Genomic DNA, 24248 nt, shown 5'->3' on the forward strand with positions numbered 1-24248 from the left:
CAGGGTTTATGCTGACCAAGAATGTAGAACTGACTTCACTGGTCGGTGGCGAAACCCCTGATTTACATTCAGAATTACTTAAGATATATATGATGCAAAAAAAATGTGTAGAAGTATTCATAACTGTTATCCCTAATGGACTTTTCTGCATTTTATATTTTATATTAACTCTTCCTATACCAACAATTAATATATAATTACGGAAGTTTCTTTGAGAAATTGGAAATAGGAAAGGACGTGACTTTCTACTGTTTCCTTTCTGTTTCTTTTGGGTTTTAGCCTTATGCCTTTACTCTGCACTTGAAGTGTGCAGTACAAATTTTAGGATTTGCCTGATGCAAAAACTATATTTTTCTGAATTTTTGCTTTTTTGTTCAGTTTGACAGGTGTTTCTTGAAAGGTAAAGATACTATAGGCTTTCCCAAAACTGTTTCATAAACATGACTACATGATGCACCTTTCTTTTGTAGGTCAGAAGCCAGTTTTAACAGATGTTCAGGCAGAATTGGACAGAATTTCACGAAAACCTGAAATGGTCTCTCCTACATCACCTACATCTCCCACAGAAGGTGAAGCATCTTGAAGACACCAAATAAAACCAGTTGTGTTCAGTTTTCTGGGATAATTCAAACTTGCCTCTGCCTCTTCCTTCAGTGACTGGAACTAAAAGAACTGAAATATCTTTCAGAACAGAAACAGTTGATGTCTGTCTGTCTTCCGTATGTGTTGCCCAACTTTACAAAAGGGAGCTGTACAGCTGGAAAGCAGTTATCGCATCATGTAGGAGTGCTGTTCACGGTGCAAGAATAGTAAATGAATTTTTTTCTGGGTTTTGTCAAAAAGTCAGTATAATTCTGTAAAATTGCAAGTATTTCCACTTCAGTGATAGGGGTTGCTTAGAGCAGGAACATGATACACACCACAGGCACTTAATTTATATTGATTTCCCAACCTGTTAGGCAAGTTTATTACCATCTTAAATAGATTAGCCTCTAAAGGAGAGAACTATGGCTAGTTTTTTGGAAGAGAAAATTAATCACACAACACTATAACAACAACAAACTCCAGTTACACTTGAACACTTCATTTGGAGTATGGTTTAAAAAAATCTGTTTTATCTCCTCTGAGAATTACAGTGCATTCAAAAACCCATGCAAAAATTAATTCCAGATATTAGGCTAAATTAGTGGCCAGGTTTTTTTGTTTTTTTTTCTTTTTGATTCATTTCAGACACTGAATAAAAGATGTATAAAGAAAAAGCAGAGGTTAAATGTACAGATTATCAGTATCCAGATTTGTCTATATATATATGGCTCGGCCTTAATGTCCCCCACTATGTTTCCCACATTAGTTACGGTTTAAAATTGGTCATCAAAACTGTAATCAGTTAATAAAGTATTCTCTGCATTCAAATTTAAATAACTTCCATCAAAGCCATGGTGTTCTTGTTTGTTTACTATTAAATCTAAGGATGTGGTGTGGAACATCTTAAAACATGCTTTTACATTTTGACTCTCAGTGCATAATATCAGTGGTAGATATTTAAACTTCCTTAAAACACGGTTTCTGCAAGGAAGTGGATAAGTCTGCAGTGTTTGCTCCTAGGAGTAAAACCAGCTTCTCCCACTGGGGTGGTTTCTGCTGTGATGTGTTTTAAAGGCACGCTAGTTGTGCTATGGATCCTGCTGATGACTCCAGTATATTGTCTAAGGAATAGTTGACCAAGGTTAGGACTTTACTTAAGCTTTTGGAACACAAATATTGAGCATCACTTTACGGTTTTGATTCCAGTATAGGGTTGCTTTTTCCCCAATAGCCACAGAATAGTAAGTGTAAAAAGTATATCCTGAGTAAACGATTGCCGAGAGACTTTACTGAGTTAAAGTTTTTCAGTTTTTTAAATCAACAAGTCTTATGTTAATTTCTTTGACTATTAAAAAAACTTCTGGGACACTGAAGAAGAGGGGGTAGATGCTCTTTGTTTTGCACATGACAGTACTCTCTCCTATTACTCCAAGTAGTGGAGTGGTACTACTCCAAGTAGTGTCTTGCATGCTGTAGCCGTTCTATTGAATTACCTCTGTATTTTCAAAATACCTAAATTTACTGAAGAACAACATCCATTTTGTTGCTTAACTTTAGGGAGTTCAGCATGCCGACTAGTTAAAATTGACTCAGAATGTTGAATTGTGGACTGACAAGTTTCGGTAGAGACCCTTAACCATGGTTCAGCTGTTCAAACTGGAGTCCTTAAAATAGTGCTTAAGGCGGTGATTTGGTGATGGTGGCACGGGGAGATGCAGGACCTGCTGATGAACAATGGCATAGAATAAATTATGTCTTGGAAGGGGAAAAAACCCTAAGCTTCAGATCATGGATGCATGGCATGCATCAGCATCGGAACAGTTCCCTAGATTCTGTATGTAAACTTCTTGAAACAGAATTTGAACTGTGCTTGAGAGAGCGGGTCCTGCCCCCGTCATCACCAGGCCACTTCCTCGTGGAAGTGGTGCGTGTTGGTAGGGAGAGACGCTGGATATTAGGGCGCCGTCGTACACTAGGTGGTACTGTCCAGGTTTTTGAAAGAAAACTTGAGCTCCTGCAATCTTTAATTTAGCTCATTTGAGCACCTGTCAAAGCACAACACCCTTTCCAAAGCCGGAAAGCTAGGTGTGCAATATATTAAGAGCTATTGCACTAGGTGCCCTTTTTTTGAGGAGGCTGGCACAGGGGAAAACCTTACTCATGACTCGTTATAATTTCACTTCTTAAAACAAAGTTGGCAAAAATGTTACTTCTGCATATTTAAAGCTTCTAAAGGCATTTCTTCCCTAAACCCTGATCAGTCTTGGGGAGGGTGGGGGGGTGGGGTGTAATATTTACAAATTATTATTTACAAAAAGGCTGTCTCCCTACCATGCCTTTTTAGTCTATAAGACTAAAGTAGCCTGCTTCCCTCCTTAAAGTCCAAATTCTCTTAACGCTGCTGTCCCTGTCTCTCTACAGCCTGCTCATGCTGCTTGGGGGGAAAAAGACATAAAGCTATCTTTACCACAAAAGGAAAACATTTGCGAATGTGTTGCTGTGTAACCTCATGGCTTTGGCTTCTCGTTCCCCTCTGGTGAGACCAAGGCTACTGGGCTGGTTTCTTTGTCCTCTTGAGTTGCAATTCCCCTGACTCTGCTTTGAGGAGAGCAGCCAGTTAGGGTGGGATTTACCAGCACTATCGTGCAAATCGAGTCTCTGTGACAGGAGGCTCTTCACAAAATGTAGCGGCAGTGACTCCTTCACCCCATTCTCTTCCGTTCACCATCAAGTCAGGCACCAAAACTAAGTAAGAAATTGGGTAAACCAAGGAAGCTAATTCAGCAATGATACTTCTGCATAATCCTCTCTTGTGCTTTCATGCCCTAAACTGTAGCTGGGTGAGGTTTGTGATGACCACAATTTTAAAAAGAATAACAGCATGAATAATTTTAATTTTGCTTCTAATCACTCTCGTGTGCCTTTAACGCTTCAGTGTCATTTGGTACGAAGTTTCGGTCTAGCATACGAGATGCAGAAAGCAAAGGGGTCATACAAGAACTACGGGGGATCATGTCTGATAAAGAACAATAATTTTTAAATGCTTTACAGTCTGAATACTGCAAAAACACTACCAAATAAATAAACCAAATAAATGCCTTTGCATAGACAAGGAACTTGCTAGCTTCAGACTAAATGGTTCTGGGGGTATTTTACAAATCTCCTCTTCCTCCTTCTCTCTACCATGTTCCTACATCAGGTTTTTTGAGTATAATGGTTATAATAAAGCTGTTCTGCAGATTTTAAGCTTGAAATTTCTGACTAAATGGCCACTTCATTTCCAGACAGTTCCTATTTTTCAGCTGAAAATGGCAGTGTCTGAAACATGCGTGTGACTTTTAGGTTATACAGACTAGCTACCATGCTATACTAACCTTAAATTTCTAGTGATACATCTGAAATGCAAGTACCACCCAGCTGGGCTGCAGTCTCTTCATAGAATCATAGAATCGTTATGGTTGGAAAAGACCCTTAAGATCATCGAGTCCAACCGCTAACCTATCACTGCCAAGTCCACCACGAAACCATATCCTCAAGCACCACGTCTACCCTTCTCCGGGGATGGAGACTCAACCACCTCTCCGGGCAGCCTGTTCCAATGTTTGACAACCCTTTCGGTTAAGTTTTTTCTAATATCCAACCTAAATTTCCCCTGGCGCAGCTTGAAGCCATTTCCTCTCATCCTATCACTTGTTACTAGGGAGAAGAGACCGACCCCTGCCTCACTACAACCTCCTTTCAGGTAGTTGTAGAGAGTGATAAGGTCTCCCCTCAGCCTCCTCCAGGCTAAACAACCCCAGTTCCCTCAGCTGCTCCTCGTAAGACTTGTTTTCTAGACCCTTCACCAGATTTGTTGCCCTTCTCTGGACACGCTCCAGCACCTCAATGTCCTTCTTGTACTGAGGGGCCCAAAACTGAACACAGCATTCAAGGTGCAGCCTCACCACTGCCGAGTGCAGGGGCACGATCACTTCCCTGCTCCTGCTGGCCACACTAGTCCTGATACAAGCCAGGATGCTGTTGGCCTTCTTGGCCACCTGGGCACACTGCTGGCTTGTGTTCAGCCAGCTGTCAACCAGCATCCCCAGGTCCTTTTCTGCCAGGCAGCTTCCCAGCCACTCTTCCCCAGGCCTGTAGCGCTGCATGGGGTTGTTGAGAGCCAACTACAGGACCCGGCACTGAGTCTTGTTTAATTTCATACCGTTGGCCCCAGCCCAATGATCCAGCCTGTCCCTCTTCTTGGGGAGCAAACTTAATTTGTGGTAGGGCACCTGCAGCTGCAGAACCATTGCCTATCAAATACCTCAGGGCTTTATGCTGCTCTGTGCCATACAGGTATAAGCAGAAAACTGCTGACAAGAGTTGGCCTAACCCTGCATTGGGGAAATGTGAAGAATTGAGGATTTTTTTTTCTCATGTGCCATAAGGGATACTCTAGAAATAGCTGTTAAAAATGCTAATTCTTCATCTTCAGCTGTTTAAAAATCACACATTCTACCACGTTAGTATGGTGATCGGGGTCTGTGAAGTTCAGTTGCAATACTGAGCCCAAAAATAGAGCCTCAAGAGCTGGAGAAGCTTCAGCAGATGCAACACGTTCAATTCTTTTCTGAGGTCTTTGTCGCAGTCCTTGGAATATTCCATTTGCCAGCTAGTCATCCTGTATTTACTTCATGTAATGCACGGGGCTAGAGTAATGAACAAAAAGCTGGGGAGATGCCCATGTGGGAACACCAGAGCCGAGACCCGTCAGCCTGGCTGACTTCAGCAGAGCTCCCCAGATTGTGCAGTAGCAATAAACCTCACCACACTTCAAATGAAACCAAGTCCAGCTCCTTCAGTGGTTGGGCTTTTAAGCTGCTTTCCTAGTCCTCTACTTCCTTCTCCTTCACCCTCCAAGAAGACAGGCAAAAAAAACCCCACAACTGCACTTAGGAACATGGGAAAAAGAGAACAACTGTGAGCTCAGCAGAGCCCTGCTGCCGGTTCGGAGTGTGGGGGACTCGGGCTTTGGCGTCATGCTGTAACGCAGCACAAAGCTAGTGCCAAAGAGATGCCGGGGCGTCACTTCATGAAAACAGTGATGCAGCCCTGGCCTGTGTCCGCCTTATTCTGGCGGCTGGCATTTACTCAACTGCTTCGAGGAGCACCAGTCACACTTTTTTGTGAATTATTTCAACATCAGCAGCAAGGAGCGGTAACTGTTGCACAGCTGTACTGTGTACACTGTAATCTCCCCTAATGAGGTGGCTTTCTCAACTTAATTGGTATTGCTTTTTGGTCACTATCGTGGGTATCTTTGGAGAAGATGTAATGAAGGAGAAAACTAGGTCGCCCGTCACTAATCTGCTTCCACCGATCTCCCGGTCTCTGCCTGGCTGGCTGGAGATGTTACTGCAGCTCTGGATCTAATGCCAGGGCTGCTCCTCTGCCACCCTGTCCTGCCTTTAGCTCTGGGCCTGCCATCCCAGCAGAGGCCGTGGGGTAAGAAAGACTCATCTTTTTGGAAAACTCTGTCAGGTGTAGCACATAAACAGAAGGAAATTAATAGATGTACATCTGGAATGGGATTTCCATTACATCACAGCCAGCTAATTACAGTTATTTGCATTAAACAGGCTTGTTAAATATCATAACTGTCATTTTGATTTGCATTCCGTCTTTAAAGGAGAGATACTGTACTTGAAAGACAGTGCTGATGAAAGGGTGAAGAACACCGGCAGTTTGTGTGAATAGCAGCATTTGTATGTTTTAACCTAATGCTTGAAGTATTTTTAAGCTATCAGGTCCAATGCTCTTGTCCAGTTTTAATTCCTTCTCTGTCACATGTTCCTGTAGCTTTGCTGTTGTTTTTCTTTTCCTGCACCTCCTTATAAACACATAAATAGAGGCCTAAATAAGTTAGGCTTTAAATGGCAAGCTAGCCTTTGCAGTTCATGCAGCATTGATATGTATTTCCTGGAGAAGGCCTGAACAGAAAAAACAACTCTTAAAGACAGCAGGAACTAGAAGATGGTTGCCATACATTTTATTTTTCGTAGGCTTGTGTTTCTGTGACTGCTTGAAAAGCAGTCTCTCCTCAAGACAGTTGTCTTCGACACTAACACCTGTACTCATAGCCTAGCAATGCTGCATTAAGACACTAGTAAAGGTTCAACACGGAACAACAACAAAATAGCCTTAGATGCTACCCGAACACCCTAAAAGAACAGACAATTGCATCTATCTACTTTAAAACCTGTCTCCCTCAGACCACAGCACAGTCTCATCACACACTTTGTGGCTTTGGAGTTATTCAGCCAGTTTTGAGACATTATCAAGGAAGAAAACAAAACAAGAAGGGAATTTCCTACAGAAGAGAGATGCCAGCCTCTGTAATGTAATCCTATTTCTAATGTATTCATGTAAAAAAAAATGTAACGAAGGCACTGGGGGCTTGTAGGTGGTAACAGTAAATGTTACTGACTACACCTACCTGCTCGGTCCTGCAGTCTGGGATGCTGCCAGCAGAGCTGTTAGACTCATCCCAGCCCCAGGCAGAAGTGAGGGCACACCCATAGAGATGCCTTAGTTATTTTAGCGGAAACTCCCATGCCTTGGGAATTACAGGACTTGCCCTACTCAGATCCCTCTCAAGCCAATTCCTGCAGCCAAACATTGTTTATGGCACAGACAAGCCTGTACCATCCTGCCTGGGGACCCCGTGTGTTCCCCTGGCTAGTGTTGCCTTACTGGCGAGGTCACACGTACGGCCTGCTGGTACGTGTTTGGCACAGAGCGCAGCCCGACGGCTGTTACCTGGCCCATACTACTCCACCTGTCCAGTTAACGGTGGTCCTTCATGGAGTTAAAAATAGCACCTACCTTGTGAGTCACCATGGCACGCATCCTTCCCCTTCATTGTGTGGTTCTGAAAGAGAAGGCAGCACCTGAACAGCCCGCTCTGTTCCCTAAGCATGTAGAAAGCTAAGGTTAAGAAAGCAAATCCTCATCATCATTATGGCCTCAAGCTGTGCCAGGGGAGGTTTAGACTGGATATTAGGAGAAACTTACTTCCGGAAAGAGTGGTCAGGCATCGGAACAGGCTGCCCAGAGAGGTGGTAGAGTCACCAGCCCTGGAGGTGTTCAAAAAATGTGTAGACATGGCACTTCAAGGCATGGGTTTAGGAGGCATGGTGGTGTTGGGCTGACAGTTGGACGTGATGATCCTAGAGGTCTTTTCCATCCTTAAATAATTATATGATTCTATGATCTTTTCCATCAGTAGATTGTATCTGACTTAAATTAAGTAAGTGAAATGTATCTGACCTTGACTGTGAAGGACCATAGTAGTTATGTGGACAATACATTAATAATATAAAAGCAAATATGACACACCTTTGCTTACATACAATGGGCTCGATCTACTCTTAGGTAGGCGCCAAAAGCTGTAGCTTCTTTTAAAAAGTTGTTCTGGGCAAAGGAATGGAAGTATATTAGCAGATAACCAGGAATACCCGTGTTTTCTCTCACTGACCACAGGGAATGCGAGCAGGGAAAGCTTCGGTTTAAAAAAACCCTTCTGACATCGCAACCTCATGTGACAACGGGGAAGTAAATAATCTTGTAAACTCTTCCTAATAAGCACCGCTTGCAGAACTGAGAACGGCCCCAGGCCTGAGGCGACCGCTGCGCGACTGCCCCTTGGCGCAGCCCCGCGGGCCCCGCCCGATCCCCGGCCGGGCCCCTCACGCCGCCCCCCTCACGCCGCCGGGGGCAGCGACGGCGCTGGCTGCAGGAAGCGCCCTGGTCCCGCCGGGTCCTGGGCGGGCCGCCGCCACCTTCCCTCCACGTCCCTCCCAGAGCCGCCGCCGCCCTTTTGCTTTCGCTTTCCCCAGCCAGCAGCTGGCGGCGGCGCGGTCATGCAGGACGGCGCCGTCTACAACGAGACCACCGAGCCGCAGGCCAAGCCGACCCACCGCCCCTTCGGCTGCACCCTGCGGCGCCTCTGGGGATGGCAGCTGGGGGCCAAAGCGTTCCAAGCGGTGAGTCCGTCCGTCCTCCCCCCTCCCTTCCCCTCCTCTCCTCAGCCCGGCGGGGAGCGGCGGGCGCGGCCGCCGGCGCGCGAAGGTGGGGGGAGCGGGGCTGGCGGGCGGTTGCTGACTGACTGACTGACTGACTGACTGACTGACTGACTGACTGACTGACTGACTGACTGACCGACTGACTGACTGACCGACTGACTGACTGACCGACTGACTGACTGACCGACTGACTGACTGACTGACTGACTGACTGACCGACTGACTGACTGACCGATAGACCGACCGACCGCCTCCACGGGCAGCGGCCGTGCCTCACGCTCCGTCGCCGGGACAGAATGGCTGCCGGCAGCCGGGAGAGGCCGAAGGTCTCACCGGGGTGGCCGAGACCGGCCGGGCCGGGCCCGCTCCCGCCCCGTCACCGCTCCCGCCCCGTCACCGCTCCACAGGTGTCCCCGCTCGCCAAAAGTGCCGCTTTGGCATGGGCGTGAGCGTGCTAGGATGGCCTCCGGCTTTAGGGACAATCCCTCGCCGCTTAAAAATTAAACTCTTCGCTGGCAGAGCGCAGGCTGTGGGAGATGATGGCTGCACACGGGCTTCACGGGAGTTACTTCTGTCGGTGGGGAAAGCCCGGCCTCAGGCCTCGCAAAGGCAAAGCCCACCTTTGCTGTTGGGCACTAAAGCTGTGCAGTCTTACAGCTCAGATGGAAAGCAGGTGTCTTACAATGCTTTCGTCCCTACAAGTTCAGATTATTTTATGGTGAGGAGGTAACAGGGCTGTTCTTTTTTCACGTTCTAGCTACAGGAGTAGGTGCTGGCATCTGAAGGTTCAGTGCTGCACCCACATGGTTCAGCTATGGTTTAAAATGAAAGGGAAACCTCACGGGAAACTCATTATTTTCTTGTGAGGGCTACATTGGATGAAAACAAGAGGTAGAAGCCTTTGGTTGAACCTCAGGGTAGGGCGGTAGAACTGGGAAGAGCTTGCTGGGTCTTCAGATCTGGACGTCCTTCTCCTGCTGCCCCTGCAGCCCCTGTGTAAGCTTATCACGCTGCGCTGTCTGTGCTCAAATCAGGGTGCTCATTTCTTCCATGATCTGTGGTAGGAAATTGTACTGGAAAAGTGTGGTGTTGGTGGTGGCCTATTGTACAAGACATCGCAGTGCATCACTTCATGTTGGACAGTCCTGTGCCCACCGGGAAATCAAAGGCTTCTATTCTGCTTGCTTTTTTGTTGCGTGTAACGTTATTCATGAACACATTCAGCAGCTGGATTCCTGTTTGTTCTGTGCTCGGTGATAGGCTCTTCCAAAAGGCGCCAGTGCAACTACTGATAAGGACGCAAGGAGCATAATTCTTAAGTACTGTCGGGGAGGTAGTGAAACCCACAGTGGGAAAGGGCAGATGACTGTAAGTGTGTGTCAGAGTATGTTTTCCAGGCAACAAAGTGGCTTTTTAGTCATATGTCACATGCTCATAGGACTAGTAGGTGATTTCCAACCCTTTCTCATTACTTCACTGTTATAGAAAAGAGGATGTTCAGTTTTTAAACTTTGTCTCGCACGCAGTCAAAACCCTCAACCAGAAACATAAGATTCTTGAATGCTGGTAAAGGTAACAGTAACACTGCCAAAAATAATGTTTTCTAAGAACATTTTAAAAAATCACACCCAAGAAGGCTTTAAATAAATAAATGTAATAGCACATAAATAAATGTAATAGCACATAAACTTTTTAACTAATCTACTGGAGATTAATAAATATCTGCTGGCTGTTGCTCTCAGACAAGCAGATCACTTGTATAAGTAGTTCCACCAACTTAAATAAACCATTATATACAAAAATTTACTGGTGTACCAAAGTTTTGAACTGTTTACCCGAACAGAGGCATTATTTAAAAAGCTTTCTAGGTAGAACAAAAGGAAAATTATGATTATCCTAAACAGGATGAATAGCTGCTTGATATGTTGCTAGAGAATTAGCAGTTTATGGCCTGTACCTGTCCTTCAACAAGAGGAAAAAGAAAATGGAATTACAGCCATTTACCCTCCTGATTTGCAACAGGCTTTCCCCCCCCGCTTTGCTTCTCTTTGCTAAAATGCACAGATCATAGAATTCTTGGTCAAAACACATTAAACAAGCTCCAGAAATTACTGAAGGTGGAAGTGTCGGTATCTCCAATAAGAGAAATGTTCCCATTCTGGGAAAGTGTTGATTTTTGGAAATGCCAGTGATGGTGATGGTCAATTAACATCTGTTAGCCTGGTGACACAAGAGTGAGTGTGAGTTGTTATTGGGATTACACACTGATAATCACTCAGTTGGACTGCTAAACACGGTCTTGCACTCAGAAGACGAGCTGTCTTTGTTATAGAAGTGGTCAAGTATTACACAAAATGCTGTGAAGTCACCTGCAGAAAACTGGCTTATAGACCTTAGAAATGCTTTTTTTCTGATTAATAATAGCAGACATCGTAATCTTAGCCTGCCTTATTAAAGCTTTTGGGGCAAATGAAATAAGGAAGATGTGACTGCCAAAAGGATGCCTGGATGCGTGCTTTTTGCAGGTTTTTCTAGATTATTATTTCTTTCTTTTTTTATTTAGGTAGAATGTTTTTGTTAGTCCATGGCTGGTTCCGATTCTGCATAAAGGTAAATGGGACAGCAAATTTTGTGCCAAGATTGAGGTAGAAACAAATTCTTATCTAAAGCAGAAATACTTGTCATCAACTGTTGTTTGACTTTAACAAAACTGCTGTAAATGGAAAGGAGAATTGTAATTCAGTCTTAAACATCTGCTCTTTTTCTGAGCTGTTCACTTCCTATACCAGCCCTGAATGTGAAGACTTACAGAATTAATATGTGCACCCATCTGAACTAGAAGATTATGTGCTGGGAATACCACTGCTGAGCATTTTCACAGGCCTCTTGGAATGTTCTTTGATCTGCTTTATTTTCATAGCATTCTTGTAGCCTTTCATTTATTAAATCTAGAAACTTGATGCTTGTGTAGAAACTTCCAACAGTAATGTCAGTATCAATGAATAACTTCTTGCTGGTAAGGGACAGATGAAGATGTTTAACTTCTGGTGTGCATATGGACAAGTAAGACTAATAATTAAAAAAAAAAGTTAGAAACCTCATCTCCAGTGACGCTTTTCCATTTACCGCACACAGGAAAGCAAGCAGTGCATGCATATGGCGAGGTGTGGATTTTCCTGCAGGAACCAGCAAGCCTGGTGCCAGCCTGGCCGTGTCCACTGCACCTCTCCACAGCCTGTGCATGCTCTCAGCCGTGCCTGACCTACCTGCCGGCTGACCTCTGCCTCCCCACTAGTGCTGGCACTGCACCTGCAGCAGGGCAGGGCCCTGGGCGAGAGGCAAAGAAGGTGGTGGTGGCTGCCTGCTTTTGTCATCAGGTGTCACCCTGAGGTTCAGGGGGAAAGAAAATCTGCCCAGAAGGTTTAGCTCTTAAGAAAATTAGGAACTACTGACCTGCCCTTCTCCCCTTGTTACTGGGGGCTCAGAGAAAAGCAGTAGTGATATTCTGGGCATTGGCTGCTAGGGATTCTCCATGGGATTGGTGTGGAGGAGGCAGATACAAAAACAAAACAGAAGGCGCTTTGGCAGCTTCATGTGAGTCTGTAGAGGTCTGCACGCATCCTGGGACTAAGGCTGATGGACAGAGGTGGATCTCTGGCAGAACAGTTCTTGGGGAACTGAGGGAAATGTGGAATCTCCTGGCTTGTTTAAAGTGGTTCATATATTTACACTGTATCTAATAGTGGGATGTTACTAAAATGCCGATGAATAATAGAGATTATAATCTTCTGGCTGGTAGTAGAAAAAACTTCTTGCAATGTAATATAGTTGTAACTATATAAACTGAAGTTAGGAACTATTTTTTTAGTGGTATTTAAAACTATTCTTTTTTTTTTTTTTTGTAGTAGGACAACAGAGTAATCCCTTTTGTTTCTCATATTGATACCAAGAAGCAAGTTAAGAAACCCAAGCAGAACTTTCTGGCAGCTTATAAATGTGCTGCTGATACAGTACTTTAAAAGTTCTTCAAGCCAAAGCTTTTTTAACATACTTTATTTTGTTATTCAGCTTGTTAAGAAAAATTGACTATTGACTTGGGACAAGTCCTACACAGGACTCCACTTGGTAAATCTCATTTATTTGACACTGAACCCTTTATAGCTACTCTTTGAGTGGCTTTTCTTTCTATTTGTTTGTATGCTCAGCAGAGAGGGATTTTTCAGTTATTTAGATCATATAATGGCTATCTGGGCTTATAAATTCTTTTAAGGGCAGGTTTATTTCCTTTCTGTTCTGTTTCATCCCAGGTGAAAGTGACGGCATTCAGTTTTCAGTGCCGATAAAAAGAACTAGAACTATAAATGAAAACTTATCTTACACTCAGCTGACCTTGTGGAAAATGTGAAATTGAAAGTAATTGGGCACAGCTCTAAGCAAATCTTTTGAAATGCAAAAAAAAACCCTTAAATATTGAAATTCAGAGTTCAAAACATCCCTCGGACAGCCATTGTAGTCACTTTTTTAGGTGCGAGGGCTGCTGAGAAGTTTGTCTTGCCAGTCTCTGCGAGTGAGAAGGGAAGTGTGCAGAGGCCTGATAGTAATACTGCAGTTTCCCAGCTCGGGTTCTTTCCCCTTCTGAGATCCTGTTTACTTTACATGATTGCAGGATATTTTAAAAAAATGATGCCTTGAATGCCCTTCTGAGGTCTGGCACAGTGCGGGGAGTTTACAGTTCCCACGTGCTAAATTGCTGTTCTTGTTTTTACTGTCAGAAAACTGAAACTGAAGGCTGGTGGTTGTTTTCCAAGAATAAGGTGCAGATGAAGCATCTGCAGTTGCTAATAACTGGAAAATAACAATTCTGAATTTTAGCATTTGGTTTGTTTTTTTTTTTAAAGAAGAACTGTCAACCTTATTATTGCCCCTATACTCTTATTAAAAATAGGGTCATTGTCCTTGTATCAGTCTCAATTTTGTGACTGATTCCTACTAATGTTTTTGTTTTGATTTGGTGAACTCCTTACTACAAGGATCTATAATCCTCTGTCAACTTTATGGGATGAAGGAAACTAGCAGGAATTCACCAAATTAGTATCTGATTATATTGGATATTAGGAAAAATTCCTTTACTGGAAGAGTGGTCAGGCATTGGAAGAGGCTGCCCAGAGAGGTGGTGGAGTCACCCTCCCTGGAGGTGTTCAAAAGACGTGTAGACGTGGCACTTCAGGGCATGGTTTAGGAGGCAGGGCAGTGTTGGGTTGTCGGTTGGACTTGATGATCCTAGAGGTCTTTTCCAACCTTAATGATTCTATGATTCTATGAAAACGAGAGATCATTTAAATAAAGTAATATTGGTTTTTGTACAATAAAATAGTAGAAGATCCTGCTGCAGATGTATGGTGACTGTACAGGAATTGACTCATGTTCTTTCCTCAAAACATACTGTGGCAGGAAGGCGAACATAAGCTTCTGCATAGATTAAACACTGTCCAACATAGCTTAAACATAGTTTAAAATGTTGGTTCCTACAAGTACAGCTGAGCTTTTGTTGTTACTGGGTCATAAGCACCTGAGCTATTCACTACGTGTGCTTTCTTTGAAGTTTATCAAGGGAGGTAACGTCACCTGTGAACTTTCAGGGAAGTAGCCTACAGTGTCAGTGCCATCCTCAATTTCCCACTCCACCCTGAACTCAAATGCATTTAAAATTAAGTGTGGTTCTAAGTAGTAAGCAATAGGATTTTTGCTCGTTCTGAGCGGGCCGAGTGCTGCTTGCCACGCTGCCTGCCTTGTCTGCGTCCAACTGGCAATTGCACAAACCCACGAATTAGGAATCTTGACTGTCTAATCAAGAAGCCTGTGTTTGGCAGTGTGTGCTCTGCTTACAGCAAGGGTAAACCGTGTTACTGTGTAATTATTTCTGCCTGTAATAAAGTAGCGCAGAATTTTACCAGGTTCTTTGTAGACTGAGGATTTTCCTCACAGCTGTCTTTATTAATGTTCATATCAGAGATGTCTGTTTGCTGAAGATATTAAAGACTTGATCCAACTCAAGCATGTTATTTGTTTGCAGATACTCTCTTTTTTGGCTTTTATTTGTGAAGAAATCGTGGAGGGTTGTACCAAGTGTGCCGGACTTTACATCTTTGAATTCATAAGCTGCAGTGCCTTGCTTTTGAGCCTCCTGACCCTGTGTGTGTATTGCACTGATATATATGAAAGATTCGGGAAAAATAAAGTACAGATTGCGGTAAGGAATTTTTTTTCTTAAACCATTTCTTGTAAGTGCTTAAAGACTCCTGTGGAGTATGAAAGCTATGTAGAATGAATCTCCTTTTCTTCTCTATTTAAAGGGTAGATTAAAGTAGCTTATAGTTTAAAAAAATGAGTCAGTGTTGAGAGTCCCTTTTATATTGACAACTTTTGCAAAATTGTCATGTTGGTTACTTGCAGGATTTTAGGACGGTGAAAGTCTTTCATGCAGACTGATGCTACTGCATAGTCATTGCATGTCTGTACGAATATGGAACACAATTTACTGCCAGCATGACACTTGTAACTTGCCCCTTTACCCTGTCTGTTTTCCTACTGGATGTAGCCTACCTCCTTCTTGGTAATAATCATACTTGTTACAGTTCATGCTTTTTTATTTCAGAAGATCTAGCGGTGGCACAAAGTTGCTCTGTAAAGTCATAAGAATATTATAGTTTCTTATGAGCGTCCCTTCCTATTTGTTTTCAGAGCAAACAACAGGTTTTTTTTACATGAAGGTACAGATAAGGGAGCGTAGCAAGAGATTTGGATGGGCACATTTACATACAGTTTTCTGCTTTCCTAGATGTTTTCCATAGGGGATAATGCTAGCATGGTTGACCTGAGCCTGACAGAAGAGAGAAACGGGGAAGTATGTAATGCACACTCTCCTAAATAGTTGATAGTGTTGAACATTGTTTGGAATATAGCTGTAAAATTTTTTTTCTGAAGCTCCCGTTAGCATCAAATTTTTAAAGCATAAATTCACTGGCAGATTAACTCAGCTGTTGTTAACGATGCTTGTTCTTTTTCAGGTAGTATGTCTACAATTCTATAACACTCAGTTTTTTTATATTTGCAGAATCTTTTGACCATTGCAATCACAGGTGTCTGTTTTCTGTTAGCATCAATAGTGTTTGCTGTGACCAGCTCTGGGTCTAGTCTTGAAAATGCTGCATGTGTAAGTCTTGAAATTGCATAATTTACTTTGTATTTATCTTGTATGATAATTTCTCTGCCCTCTAAATCTTACTCAATTTGCAGGGAAGAAACTGGGCGGGGAACAGAATTCAGTGCATTGCAATGTTTCAGGAGGAATTAGCTATTTCAGACCTTCCAGAAACTTACTATAGGAAATCCAAAGAGCAGGCATTCCTCAGGACTGCTGGAAAGTTCTGCGTGCACTTGCAGCTCCCCAGCATTTGCGGCTTGCTTCTGGGTTCCTCAGACTCCACTGCCTTGGCTCCATATGATTCCCTGTCATCTGTCACTGTTTCGACATTGCCCTCTCTCACAGCTTGCCCGGTTCTCTGGTACCCTACCTCTGAAATGCCTACTCTTTCCCTCAGTTGTCCTTTCATAATGCCACTCCCTCACGAAGTCAGCAAGAAACCACGTCTTTTGCCAGGCGTTATAAAGCATATGTGGAGAATGCAGACTTGCAAAGGCTGCAATAAGAGCAGCAGTTTCCTCAGTGACATAAATAGTTAGAAGAGCAGCAAGGGCATGCATCTCCTGGGGAACACTGAAGAAGCTGAGGGTAAGGCACTGAAGAGGCTTTAGGATGCTGTGGATGTTGCAATTCCTCACTCATTTGGCATCTTTAGAATAACCTTGGAAAAGTGAATATGTGAGTTTTAAAGATCAAATTTTGATTCTGTTCTTGAATGAGAAAAAATAAACTAGAAAAGAAAGCAAAGTAATTATGTTCCCCAGGTGGCACAAACTATTAGAGAGACAAACTTTTGTGTAGTCATCTTCTGTGATGTTGATATATTCAAACCTAATGGTTTGAGTATCAAGTCTTTCAGGTGGTTTTTTCTGGTGCTGAAAAAACAATAACTATGGTGATTTAAGACTTACTAGTGTCAAATTGCTTTGGAGCAAACCAGTTGTGTAAAATTTAGGTAAAAGTTAGAACAATGCATGTGTTTTATATAATCACAGACTGGTAGGGGTCCTTGTCCAACCCCCCTGCTTGAGCAGGGACACCTAGAGCAGGGGGCACAGGGACGCGTCCAGGTGGGTTTTGAATGTCTCCAGGGAAGGAGACTCCACAGCCTCCCTGGGCAGCCTGTTCCCCTGCTCTGTCACCCTCACAGGAAAGTTGTTTTTTCTCATATTTAACTGGAACTTCCTGTGTTCCAACCTGTGCCCATTGCCCCTTGTCCTGTCATTGGGGATCACTGAAAAGAGTCCAGCCCCATCCTCTTGGCACCCGCCCTTCAGATATTTATAAGCACTGATGAGATCCCCCCTCAGTCTAATCTTCTCCAGGCTGAACAAAACCAGGTCTCTCAGCCTTTCCTCATAAGGGAGATGCTCCAGTCCCCTGATCATCTTGGTAGCTCTTCACTGGACTTGCTCGAGCAGTTCCCTGTCCTTCTTAAACTGGGGGGCCCAAAACTGGACACGGTATTCCAGTTGTGGTCTCACTAGGGCAGAGTAGAGGGGGAGGATAACCTCCTCAACCTGCTGGCCGCACTCCTTCCAATGCACCCCAGGCTACCATTGGCCTTCTTGGCCACAAGGGCAGTTGCTGGCTCAGGGTAAACCTGCTGTCCACCAGCACTCCCCGGTCTTTCCCAACAGAGCTGCTTTCCAGCAGGTCAGCCCCCAGCCTGTACCGGTGCAATTCTGTGTTTGTTTGAAAGAAGCTGCTGAAACCAGCGTCCTCCTTATCACTATCTTGCCATGACTAATAATGAAATGTCATTAACAAAATGTCATTTCATTCCCCCTTGCTGACACAGTAAGGACTTGCTTAGGCTCTGCAGATCTTCTTTCCCTTCACCTTCCATGTGTTACTCTTCTTCACTTATTCTCTTGAATCAGCAGCCATCTTTTGGGTAAATGCTCTGCTATACCACCAATGCCACACTTCTTCAATAACTAATTTTTGCAATAAAATGAATATACTTTTAAGGGCTGTTTAGAACATATTAAATGGTTCAAGCTTGATTAAGAGAATGAGAACTGTGAAAACTTTTGCATTAAATGTGCTAGAATTATGATTTCTGATCTGTTTCTAATTTAAATGGAACCACCGATTTAAGGTGGACTGTAATCTTAATATATAAGCGCTATTAATGTATGTAAATAGTCCAGCAAATCTCTCCTAACAATGTTAGAAAACTGTTAATGTTCGTACATTTTAAAATCATATATTCCTTTCACTTTCACAGATATTTGGATTTCTTGCAAGTTTTGCATTTTTAGCTGAAAGTATTATAGAGTATTTTTCCAGTCGGAAACAAAACATTGACGGATGCTCTGAAAATCCTGGCAACACTCAGACTACCACAGAACACCAGCCACTCAATACACAACGCTGACTTGCTGGGATTTTTTTTTTTGAATGGAGCAAAGTAAAATGAACTTTCAGTGCACTGTAGGTAACAACTTCTGCCTCCTCTTCCTGATCCATTTTGTACGCATTGCTCGTCACAAATTTTTATAGATCCTTAGGACAAGTAATGGCATCTTGAGCATCATGTTCTAAGGTCCTGCTTATTAACTGGCCCTGCCACCTGTCCAGGTGACATACACTAAAAAAACTTGTGTCTAAATAGAGTAACAGGAGTGTGATGATTTGGTTCTTAGAGGTGACTAATAGAGGTTAATGTGTGATGCATAAATTCTGACTTATACCCTGAAGATATTTTCCATATAAGTAGCTGGTCCATTTCTATTACAAGTTATAGATTAGTACGGCAGAATTCATTCTTGTACTTACCAGTCAAACTGTGAATGTAAAGGCAATACCTAACTGGAGTCTTACAGAAATGCTTATCCTTACATAAGGGGCTTTGTTTTGTTTTCACTAGTCATATGCCTCAATTCTGTCTGTGGAGATCAGTTTAATGGAGTAGCGAGTGTAGGGGTTTTATGGGGAGAGTAATGGAACGGTGTGTTAAGGAGACAGTTCTGCACCCCATGGTTGTCAAAAGTTTGGACTGGTATGCCAGAATCTTCTTTCAGATTGTTTCAGAAGCCACAAAAATTGCAGGAAGAAACTTGAAAAGCCAACTAGTCAGAGGGAAAAGATGAAGAATAAATATTTTCACAAAGTAATCCACAAAGTGGCAATCTGAACATCAATGAGAAAAATGTTTCAGCATGTTGGTGCTCTCCTGGTGAATATTACTTGCAAGGTTAATACTGTATGCAGCTTGTTTATGCGTAGTAAATGGTAAGTTTTGCCAGAATGGGTATGGACCCCACCATTTTCTTTGTTTATAAATATGGCACTAGCTTGAGACTTCTTGCTACTGACTCCATCAGTTGGTAAACAGGTAAATAAGCACTTGCACCCTTAATTTGTCTTAAAAGCGACAGGCTGTAGGACTGCAAGAAACACTACTGATGCAACACGTATCAGACAAGTGACAGACATATCAGACCAGATGTTGATGGCTGTAAAAGAAAAGTGGCAAAAAAGGCATTTTTCATATGTCTGAGGTAGAAGCAAGGCTGCTAGACCTCACTTAAGAGGAAAGGCTTCAAAAGTCGGGCAAATTGCTGTAAGCCAGGAGATGTTCCAAAATACCAAAGCAAATGAGAAAAAGCTGATTATGCAAAACCAGCTCTTGTTTGAGTGCTCTTGACATTTGCTGTGTCTTCCAGGCGTTAACTCCATTTCATCAATACCCTGGTCTGGCAGATTTATAGTCCTGTAACCTGTTGTGGCAGCATTGAGACTAAGCCCTCCAGAAACTGGCTGAGCGAGCGGTATTTGAAAAAGGATGAGGAAGCTGTTGTAGGACAAAGGACTGTAAAAGAAGGTCAAAGCTTTTTTCCAGTGCTGCCACTTTCTGATGAATGTGAGTTTGTGATGTTCTAAGCTCTGAGACTTAAGCCTAACACTACACTTCGCTTGGAGGATGTAGAATTTTGACAGGTGGTATGAAGCATCAAGTTTAAGCTGTAGCTTGGTTTCAGAGCCATGCACAAAATACAAACTTTCTTTCATAGAATTTTCTGCTTTGCAAAAAAGAAATGTTCTTTGGTCTGGCTTTTCTTTCTTGTATTTATTAGTGGCCATTTGCACTAAACCCTGATCTCAGTCTAGGTGTACAGAGCTTGCTGTACCTGTCTCTGAAAACTGGGTAGATGAGAGATGTTTTGTTTACAAGCAGTGTTACTGGTGATATGAAACTTGCCTTAATGAGTAATATATCTGCTATGATTTACAGTGTCTTTCTTTGGGAATTGTGTCTGTATCTACTGTTAACATTCTAAGGGAGGTTTTTTTGGGTTTCATTGCCCAGGATTCTACTCAGTTTGTTTTCACATCAAAATGTCTGTAGTATCTAAATCTTCATCTATAATTAAAAGCTGTAAATATAGTCTAAGAGTAACACTGTGCTGCTGATATTTATTAAGCAATGCAGCACCATGATGGGACTTTTATCTTGAGGTATTTTTTCTTGTAATTCTTCTCAGCTTGACAATATATGAACAGAGTTCTGGGTTTTGGTTTCTTTTTCTATGGACTTTTCCCCACCTAAGTGCTTTGTTATTGGTGTCCATTCCCAAATTGGAAATAACTGGTACTGAACGGGATCTGCAAAGTCATCTCTGCCTTGGCCGCCCTGTCTATGATATGTACTGCTGATACTTCACAGAGAAACCGAAATACAGAGCAAGCAATTATGAAAAGGTGCCACAAGGAGTTGGTGCCAGAAGAAGGTGGCTCTGACTGAGATCTCCTGACTCCCATGATCTGACTATTAGGCCTTTTGAAACAAATACTGCCAGCCTTTGCAGAACAGTTTGATGGATTCTCCTACTACATACATGCTGGCATCCCTGGCGTGGTTTGGGATGTGTGAAAAACATGTCAAAACCCCCTCACTCTTTTTTGTTTTTGCTGTTCCAAGTAGGTAGTTTATAGCCATTCTCTCACCGACTGACTGATCCACGTATAGATTTGAAGATCAGATTCCATCTCTGACTGAAAGGGATGCAAGTGTTGCCATCAGCTAATGAAAACGACAAACGGTAGTCTTTGGGAAACTGGTTAGTTGTTTTCCCATATGTCACAGGAGCTTACTAATACCAACAGACCTGCTGTTCTTTACAGCAATACATATTGCTCCATTCCAGATACTGTTTAGCTGGCATTAATCTGTCACACAGTAGTTCAATACTACAAGCAGACAAGTCACATACTGGTTGTAGGTTTAAGGCGATTGCTAAATTGTTTCTTCCAAACCAGCTCTTGGCTAACAAAGCCATTTCTGCATGGTGGTACTATTAATCGTAGGCTTCTGAGTATGAGGTGTTCTTTTTGTTCTGTTTTTAAGTAGTTGAGAAGCAGGTTTCCTAGTGTGTGCGCTGTTCTGTTCTTCTGTGAGTTCATTTCCTTAACTTCTCCATCAGCTTCCTGAGATAAAGGGGCAGGTGTGTGTCCCTCCTAGCTCCTCTGCCCTCATGGGCTAGTGGGTGAAGAGGCTTGCTGGCCCCCATGGCTGAGCAGTCTGGTCTCCTGCAGTCTTGACATGCCCTCTTTGATGCTTCTGGGGTCAGATCCAGGCTTTGAGTGTCTTGTCTTTTAATTAGACTGATCCCAGAGAGTGGCATTGGAGCTGGATTAAAAATCTCTTTCTGCAGGAGCTCTGCATGTGTGGCTGGATGTCTCTTATCCCTCCCGTGCTCCATCGGCAAAGCGGTCTGCTTGTTTCCCAGCCTGCTGCTGCTGAAACCAGCCTGCTTTATTTAAACCAGCTACTTAAATTGCTTACTTTCAGTTGGCTAATTTTGACTGAAGTAGATTAGGCGTTGTTCAGGAGAGTGGTGGATGCTCTGGCAGAAGTGCTCTTACAAGCAACGGTCTTAAATTTCTTCATCTGTGTGCAAAGTAACTATCTCTGCACAATCTTAACTGGTAGTAAAACCTGTGGAAGGAAGCAACTGTCCCAGTATGTCTACCTGGGAATTGTCTTCTCCCTTCTTCACTGCGGTGCTTGGCAGTGGTGTTGCGAGTCTGCTCAGCCACATTAAAAGCTTTCATCTTTCCCAGTTGAGCCCATCCAAAAAAATACTTAAAGGCTCTGCACCCACTTTCAGGCTTTGTTTACAGTGCCTTGAGAATCAGTACAAGGACTTGTTAAGAGCTGGACTGTGAGTTTCTGCTCTGAAAATCTGCACGTGCATTATGTAGATCGTGAATGTTAATTTTTGTGTTTGGCATTTAGCCCACATTAAAATCACAATGCTACCATGACTTTTGGGCTCTAAATACGAGGCAGAATTGTGCCTTACGGTTTGCATGCTGTGCTTAAAAATAGCAGGGAAGGGTTGTGGTCTGTTACCTTTGTACCTTCCGTCTTGGAAAAGCAGTGAGCTATCGTCTCACACAGTTCTCGGAGCTCTGCACAAGCTGTTTTTGCGTAATGGCCATCATGGTGATCCTCGCTCAAATTTGTGCAATAAAAATAGCAAGCTTTCTATGCTGGAGCGAAATAAATACCTTGTGAAATTTTTGAAAGGTTATATAAAATTGTAACCAGTCAAGATGCTGGTAGTGCCTTTAAGATGGAAATTCATCTTTGCTTTAGTCTATTGCTGTAAACATAAGCAGATCTCTAGATATTAAATTTTATGCTGTTCAGAACTATCACTTTTCATAACTTTGAGAATTTAAGTGACTTTTAATGATTATTAAATCAGGATGATAATACAGTAGTTTTATACATACAAAATAAAATTTTTATACAGTTTTGTTGCCAGTGGTGCCTTGAATTTCCATTTAAATAATTTTGAAATGCTTAAATATTTTTTCCATTCTAAACCTGTGGTCTTTTTTAATGTATTATGCTTTTCTGGTCTTAAGAACTTCCTAAAGTATTTTGTAATAATTTTAAAAATAAAATACTAGTAAATAACTTCAGTGTTTCTCGTTTCTGCTGCTGCGATTCGCTGCCGCTGTATAGTTCTCCCAGAGCCAACCATAGGAAATAACATCATTCTTTGTTCCTGGTTCGGAGGAAAGAGCCTGCGTTATGTTTGCCTGTTACTGGGGAAAAGGGTCCAACTTGCAAAGCTGGATATTGTCAGTGTGAGTTTCCAGGAGGGAAGGTCTGGTAAGGTCAGTATTGCCTCTTACCACAGGGGCCAAACTAGTTTGCAATAGCCTTTACACTCAGCATGGTCTATAGGTTACTGTGACAAGCATAATTCATGTGCCGCTTTCCCGTTGTCTTGACTAATTGGAGCGGAAAAAAAAATTAGGCTGTAGACTTGTTAAAGAAAGGAGCGAAAGCTCTTAATGGAGCAAATAATTTCTTCTGCTGTAGAAAAATGCAGGTGACCGAGTTAACGTGGTTGAGGGGGAGCCGCTGGATCCTTTAAAAATGTTTGTCCGATTGTCAGTGGTAGGGGTCAAGGAAAAGGAAATAAAGCTGCATGCCTTGTTGCAGGGTAGCTTTTTTTGCTTCATAATCCTACAGACTGTTTATTACCTGGTGGTGATCTTTGTTGTCGGCACTGAAATTGGAATGCCATGGTATATTTTCCTTTATATCGTAACATTAAAGACAAAATTGTCTCTTTGATGAAGTTGCCAGAGATGAGTGTAACCATAAGTATTCATAGGGGAAAAAGGTCTCTAATGCTTTTAATTACATTTGAAAACTAGATGCAAGAAAACAATTGAGGCAAAACATTACATTAAAAGGGTACGTCACTGATGGATTTATACAGCATGAGAAAGTAACTCCAAAGTCCTAAGATGAATAAAAATTTAATGATTTGGAGCATGACCACACAGTTTTAAGTCTTGTTACTGCTAGAATCATGACAACTTTTCTCTTGGGAGCATAATTCAAGTTATTTTAAATTCCCAGAATACTGCAGCCGGGCAGAGTAGAGGCTGGTAGCCTGCGGCTTTCCTTTGCAAGTGCGCAGGCATCACCTTGTTGCTGCTGTCTGTGCGTTCACTGTTCAAGGCACGTACGTGTTTCCTTGCTTTCCGGTGGGCTTTCTCCTTACAGTGAGGAGCACGACCAGCCACCTGCTTTATCACACGGCCTCCTTCATGCCGTCGTGCAGGACCGAAGCACGAAGCAAGGTTAACTACTTGGCTGGGTTTTGGTTTTGACTTCTCTTTGAATTCAGAGTTGTTATTCTTTGCCTGCTAAAGGAAGCACAAGGAAGGCCAGCGATGTTTTTTGCATTCTGTTTGTGCCATCTGCACGGTGCAGTTCTCTCTGCAGGAATCTGTTGAGAAGCTGCAGGAGAGAAGTTTGCCCACAAGAGGGCAAAGATGATCCGGTGATTGAAATGATTTGGTCTGGAGGACCTCACCCTCTTCCCACCTGTATTTTCACTGGAATTGAAGCCCCC

At 42.9% G+C, this 24248-nt stretch overlaps 2 protein-coding genes and 1 long non-coding RNA gene across 5 annotated transcripts in view; 2 read left to right on the forward strand and 1 right to left on the reverse strand.

The window, feature by feature from the left end:
* DYNC1LI1 (dynein cytoplasmic 1 light intermediate chain 1) overlaps nucleotides 1-1422 on the forward strand; it is a 26445-nt gene extending 25023 nt beyond the window's left edge. Inside the window, exon 13 of the mRNA XM_064444204.1 lies at nucleotides 471-1422. Coding sequence (XP_064300274.1) covers nucleotides 471-583 — 113 coding nt within the window. The 3' untranslated portion in view covers nucleotides 584-1422. The remainder of the gene's footprint in view (nucleotides 1-470) is intronic.
* The window catches only part of LOC135312049 (uncharacterized), a 10273-nt gene extending 1258 nt beyond the window's left edge, over nucleotides 1-9015 (reverse strand). The window contains exons 1-2 of the long non-coding RNA XR_010371687.1: nucleotides 8881-9015; nucleotides 7450-7495 (exon numbers count right to left, since the gene is read on the reverse strand). This is a non-coding gene — a long non-coding RNA (uncharacterized LOC135312049). The remainder of the gene's footprint in view (nucleotides 1-7449; nucleotides 7496-8880) is intronic.
* CMTM6 (CKLF like MARVEL transmembrane domain containing 6) lies at nucleotides 8321-22789 on the forward strand. 3 transcript variants are annotated; one of them, XR_010371686.1, is made up of 5 exons: nucleotides 8329-8609; nucleotides 14722-14898; nucleotides 15763-15861; nucleotides 18086-18291; nucleotides 19527-22789. XR_010371686.1 is itself a non-coding variant. In XM_064444209.1 (4 exons), the coding sequence occupies exons 1-4, from the start codon at nucleotides 8487-8489 to the stop codon at nucleotides 19569-19571; spliced, it is 444 nt and encodes a 147-aa protein (XP_064300279.1). In that variant the 5' UTR covers nucleotides 8321-8486; the 3' UTR covers nucleotides 19572-22789. The 3 variants fall into 3 exon arrangements, 2 of the variants coding, with proteins under 2 accessions (XP_064300279.1, XP_064300278.1); XM_064444209.1 differs by lacking the exon at nucleotides 18086-18291 and having other exon boundaries at nucleotides 8321-8609; XM_064444208.1 differs by having other exon boundaries at nucleotides 18086-22789.
* The last annotated feature ends 1459 nt before the right edge of the window (nucleotides 22790-24248 follow it).

The sequence above is a fragment of the Phalacrocorax carbo genome, chromosome 2 (assembly GCF_963921805.1).
Source record: "Phalacrocorax carbo chromosome 2, bPhaCar2.1, whole genome shotgun sequence".
NCBI lineage: Eukaryota > Metazoa > Chordata > Aves > Suliformes > Phalacrocoracidae > Phalacrocorax > Phalacrocorax carbo.